The sequence below is a fragment of the Uloborus diversus genome, chromosome 7 (assembly GCF_026930045.1).
Source record: "Uloborus diversus isolate 005 chromosome 7, Udiv.v.3.1, whole genome shotgun sequence".
Lineage (NCBI taxonomy): Eukaryota > Metazoa > Arthropoda > Arachnida > Araneae > Uloboridae > Uloborus > Uloborus diversus.
In genome coordinates, this window is record NC_072737.1 from 115554310 (window position 1) to 115560473 (window position 6164).

General features: G+C 31.5%; 1 protein-coding gene across 2 annotated transcripts in view; it reads left to right on the forward strand.

Moving 5' to 3' along the window:
• Positions 1–3493, forward strand: part of LOC129225668 (uncharacterized) — a 64331-nt gene extending 60838 nt beyond the window's left edge. For both annotated transcript variants that reach the window (XM_054860143.1, XM_054860142.1), the window contains exon 4: positions 2938–3493. In XM_054860143.1, the coding sequence (XP_054716118.1) occupies positions 2938–3065 (128 nt within the window). In that variant the 3' untranslated portion in view covers positions 3066–3493. The remainder of the gene's footprint in view (positions 1–2937) is intronic.
• The last annotated feature ends 2671 nt before the right edge of the window (positions 3494–6164 follow it).

The window sequence follows — 6164 nt, forward strand, 5'->3', positions numbered from 1 at the left end:
AACTTTCAAAATGTTTTTTTTTTTCAATGATTTCACATAAGTTTCACACTATCTTCGAAAAATTTTATTTGACTCCACTATCACCCCTGCGTTTACTGCCTTTGTGTGGTGCCTATTTATTGGCAATTAATCTTTTTTTCTTTCTTTTTTTTTTAAATTTTTGTTTTATATGTGCATTTTTAAAGAACATGCGACTTTTATGAAAAATCATAATTGCTTAATATGGTTTCCCTCTACCCCAATTTTTATTCATTTTGTGATTGATAGATAGCAAGTCAATCCATTGACAATGCTTGAATAGTTATTTTAAGTTACATTTGATATTATCATCTCCTTTTTTCCCACATTTAAAATACAGTGGGTTTTTTTCTCGATATTTTATCTGATTGGAGATTCCTTGCAACTGTTATTTTATTTATCTTTTGGGATTATTATTTTTCTTTAAATACTTAGATGCAATTATTGTGAATGATCATTGTTTAAATTGCATCTAGCTTATGAATTTTTTACTCCACAGTTATTTAAATGAATTTATTTAGAATATTTTCTTTACTTTCATTTCTTCTGCTTTGAAATAAATATTTTTTAAACAGTATCTTTTATTTAATACTAGCGGTACCTGCACCGCTTCCTCCATAGTAGAAAATTAAAAAATCATTTGGTTCGCCTGTTTATTTACAAATAATGGATGATGAATTTTTCACCAGTTTGCTCGCCACATGTTACGGTTCTTTGTTACGACAATTTAGTAATTTACTTGTCCATGTTATGATTATTTGCTTTGTAAAATGTTCTTAAAATTGGAATAGAAAAGAACAAAATCGAATTTTCGAAAAATCGCTTCAAGGTACACACCCTTATGCTACTAACTAATTTTGTACCAAATTTTATGAAAATCGGCCAAACGGTTTAGGCTGTGCGTCACAGAGAGGTATCCTGACAGAGGTTGGATATCCGGACAAACTTTGCGCTTTATTATTAGTAAAGATTACAAATGAACTTGCTGCTTAATGTATTCCCCCCCCCCCCCCCTCCTTTCTTTTTTGTAGTGACTGCTTAATGTTTTATGCTATAACTTTTAAAATATTAAGATTTATTGATTGGATGTGGGTAATATGTAGTACTTGAGTGTCTTAAAAGTTCGTAAAAACTTGCAAAAAAATTAAAATTTACCTGCAAAGTACATATACATAACAAAAGCAACAAAATGTTTCCATAATGCTAAAAATTCCAATTTTTGGGACAACCTAGTATGAATGAAAAATCTGAAAAGGGTGTTTGATATTAATGCACCCCTGAATTGCCCTTTGTAATTAATGCATCCCTGTATCCCCTGGACACCCTTTGATGTGGCGTAAACTTATCATCCCGTCAGCAATTGCTCTCAACCGGTGATTCAGATTCGATCCTAAGACAATTTAAGATCGCACATAATTTTCATTTATGCATGAAAATTTGCAAAAAAAAACGCAAATGAGAATAAACGAAAGCATGGCAAAGCATGTCTCGAATAGGAACGAAAGGCGAAAAATTTGCGAGAATACCTAGCAACTCCACGGTCTACAATGCAGTAAGTAGGAAATAACAGAGCTACCTAAAAAAAAGTCAAACGGCGCGAGTCTAAAAGCCACTCCTCCAAAAGCATGTTGCAAACAAGATAAACCCATGGCGGAAAATCAAGAGAATGTCGATGTAAATTCGTGGTCATGGAAAGGTTCAGTAATTAAAGCATATTTTTTAAACACTAATTTTTTTTTAAATAAAAACTGAAGGAAAGTTATTTAATTTCTTTCCATCCTGACCTCCGTCTCGGAAATTTTGCCCAAGACGGAAGGTCTTGCACCCATGCCACTACTGTATCAACAAGGTCGCTAACATTAGTTCCATACCGCTTAACACCTAGGAAAAACCTGATGATACCAAGAAAAACAATCTGTAGTAGACTGGAAAACGCTGGTATTTAGAATCGGCATTAATTGCGATGGGTTAAATTTTTGCTACACTTGATTAGCTGGGTTGCGAGAGAAGGCAGGCATATTGTCTTCAACGATGAATCCCGATTTAGTCCCGGTGATCATTGGTAACCTATTTCACTCCATACCATGTTGTGTTTTGTATTGTATAGCTGCTAGAGGAGGCTATGCTACTTCCGGTTTTGTAACCTTTATTGTGTCATATCTTCTTAATAAAACAATCTTTTGTTCTGAATTTGTAATCTTTTTTATATCTTCTCATAGACTACATGCATTTTAAGTTTCATGAAGATTGTTCATTTCCTTCTGTGTGAATATATTTTTGTGACAAATTGTATTTTAACTTCGGAACACATTTCAGTTTGCACGACTTAATCACGCCCAATGATTCTGATTTTAACCTGAAAATTTAAGCTTAAGTCCAAGCATTAGAAAACATTTAATGAGATTCCAAAATAACGGTAAAAAATAGTTATTCGTTGCTCCAAAGCCTAAAGCGCCCTCTATTGGCATTTTTTAAACTTCTCATCTTCAAAATTTATTTTCAAGAAAATACTGATAAAAATAATAATTTTAGTGAAAACCGCAAACGAATCGACCAATTTTTCCGTTCTTTGTGATCATTTGAAAGTTTGGACCCTAAACTTTAATGCCTTCTATCTCCTTCGGAAGATGTTTGTGACCCTTATTTTTACTATTATATTGTTTGTCGTGATATGTACTATCACCTCATAAAGTTTTGCACAAGAGTTCAGAAACAACCCTGTATACACACACGTCTATGCACACACAAGCCTACACATGCACATACACACACAACTATACACATGTAATCACCGGGGAGGAGTTTCTAGAAACAATAACCCCAATGAGTCGAGTGATTGAGAAACACATAATTTGAATTCAAAATGTCAGAATTCAAATCATTTTTTTTTTAATAATTGTTTTCTCTTTTTTTTTTCAGCTTCCAGAAAATCATCTCCAGTAGTAAAAGGTGATGCAAATGACAATGTTAAGAAAGGTTCTAAAAGGCAAAGAGCAGAAGATAGTTCGAAAAAAGTAACTCCAGTTGCGAAACGTAGGAGAACCTAATTGTGATAAAATAATAGCTTCAGAAAATCTTCATTGCATAGTTACTGTCTATTTAAATTATGTTGCTTATTGGTTTACCAACAACTTATTTATGTACAGCTTTTTTTTATTTTCAATGTTATTTATTTTTCTGTTTAATTTCCAATGCAATTTCTTTGTTGGAATTGAAGAACATTTTATTAACCTTCATTATTTTGTTTTGAAAAGTCTTCATGTTTTCTTTCTGCATTTCCTACTTTTTATTTTTACAAATAAATGGTTTAAAAATAAGAGCTTTTCATTTATCTATGATCTTTGCATCTTCACTAACTCAAAGCCAAGAAGTTCCTTCTGAAAACATGTATAGTATCCATTGGCTTATTGTTATAAATGTGAGTCAATAACTTAAGAATGTGAATGTTGTGTAACATTTTATATAAGTTATGAGAATAAAGTCATTCCTTTCTTATGTTTTATGGAAATTCTGTGCTAGAATATACAGCAACAAAAGTTTTAGCGCAAAAAGGTGTACAAAATGTTGATGCTGCTCACATTTTCACTGGAAAGAGGAGGATACTGCTTTTAATGTAATAATTCAAATTCTACTTTTCAACTAATTGACACATTTATAAAATTCTACAACTTTAGATTAGACAGGTAGTCTAATCTAAAAATTGACTGGATCTGACAAAAAAAAAAAGACTGGACAGAACTATACAGTGGATGAAAGGTTATGTTATAATAAACAGTCTGTTAAAGAATACAAGTTCATCAAAGACCTTTTTCCTGTGTAACTCTAATGAATACTCGGAACTTAAATATTCTTGACAAACGGGTTGTATTGGTGGAGTTTGCAATCTTTACATTACCTCAAAGTAGCTGGCTTAATTTTTTGTGTAGTTAAGATTAACGTTTCTCAACCTTTTTTAACCTGCAAAAACGTTTGAAAAAAAATTGTGGTGTGTTGAGGTTTTACATCTTCACAGGGGTAGGTGCTAGAATTTTGTCCTAAAGTTTCTAAAATATTCATTATTTATCCCCTACTCACGCAGGAAAATAAAATTCAACCTAAAAATGAAACTTTTCATGATGGTATGCCTATATTTTAGGATAAAATAAACTTTGTTGACCCTAAGAAATCTCTAAAAAAGAAACAAAAACCTATGCTGCTGTTTTTTTTCTTCTTTCTTCTAGAGAAGGGGAGGGAGGATGCAGTTCACCAAAAGTACGCTCAATATAAAACTGTTCGCTTTACCCACACATTATGACTCTTGCTATCATTCATCTTCTGAAAAGATATGTAAAAATAAAATAATAAAGAAAATAAAAACAGCTGTGCAGCAAATTTTGAAGAAAAAAGCTTAGGCAGGGGTAGAAGTGACCGACTTGTAACATATAGAACATTTTAAACAAAAAATATAGGACACATTATATGAATAATTTTGCTATGAAAAAAGAAATACATATCATATATTATTTAGTTATTCTTATCAATGATTTTGTTTTAAGAAAAAAAAAACCTCAAATGAAATTATACCTTACATCTGAAATGACTCCCCTGTAGTTGAAAGAATGATTTTTGAAAAAAAAAAAAAACAGTGTACTTTATAGACTAAATAACTAAACAAAATTTGATTGAAGATAATTTTTATTTTTTCTTCCTCACTCATGACCCAAGCACTAATTCCACTGTTCTTTCATTTTATATCTAAACTGAACCCTTTACCACTTGTATTAAGAACAAACAGAGCTTGAGAAGGATCCTTCAGACATTTTTCAGAGTTTTCTTTAAGCTTGAATGTTTTAGCATGCTGCCTCAATTGCGAAAATCCACTATTGCTTATGAGTACTGAACAGTTGCAAAAAGTGATAAAATCATCTTTTCCTTTCCTTCAGTGCACCATGCACCAAAATTTGTAGAATTAATGTAATCCTGGTTCAACAACTCTACACGAAATTTTGTTAAGCAATGCGATTTCGCCATTATAATTGCACATATTACAACAAACTACATTTTAGCATCATAAGGAACTAACATCCCAAAATCCCACAAAAAGAAAAGATTGCAAAAAGAAAATCAGAACATTCCGATCAGAAAATGCACTGAACGCAAAAATATATCAACGAAAACCATGATGGGAAACAAAACAAAGGGCTGTTGCCAAACGCAAAATTCTAGTCACACTGCTGTAGCCAATGAAAGAAGGTGCCTGTTGCAGAATTTAGTCAGTTGAGTTTTTTAATTTCAAAATTCGTTTGGGCACGTACTTTCAGCAAAAACTCAGATGTCAAAAAATTTATTTACTGTTCTTTTTAAAAGATATATAGGGTAAAAAACGGGAATATAGGAAATATAGGACATTTTTGAAAAATATAGGACGATTTTGATGCTTTTTTTGAAAATATAGGACTACTTCGGCCCCTGCTTAGGGAAAGAATATGATCTAATGTTTTTGATTCCTCCCCCCCTTTGAAAACAAAAATGAAAAATGTGTGCCGGGGGGGGGGGGGTAAAGGTATTATAGCCAATTGAAATAAAATAAATATAATGCATTGAATTAAAACCCAAATATAAATACAAAAAATTTATTTCGACCATGTTTAAATGTTTTGTCCCTAGGTGGGAAGTAATATTTATTTTTATAGTGATTATTTTGTGTATGTTGGGCATTAGTTTGTTACAGTAGAAAGAGTCAAGTTTGCTTTGTGTTTTTGTTCAGTGAAGTTAGATTATTTCTTGCAAACATAATTTTTAAATTTAGTCACTTAATGTTTTGCTTTAAAAATGTAAATAGTAATTTGTTTTAATAAAATGCCACGAAATTCTTTTTTTTTTTTTTGTGGTTTGAAAAAGCAGATAAATGAATGCAAGATCAGCACAGAATGCCGTGTTGAAAAGAATGAATTTAAAGTTTTTTGTTCTGTTTGTACATTTATCTTTCCAATATTGATAATCAAGGATTTTCATAGGTTGAAAAAGGTTGACAAGTAGCTTGAAAAATCAAGCTGTATTTTTAATTCATTGTTCTTCGTCTTCTACTGAAAACATTTATTATAATGAAGCAATCCAAAGCTTTGGTAGCAAATACACTCCAAGATAAAAATTTTGAAAGCAGAGGT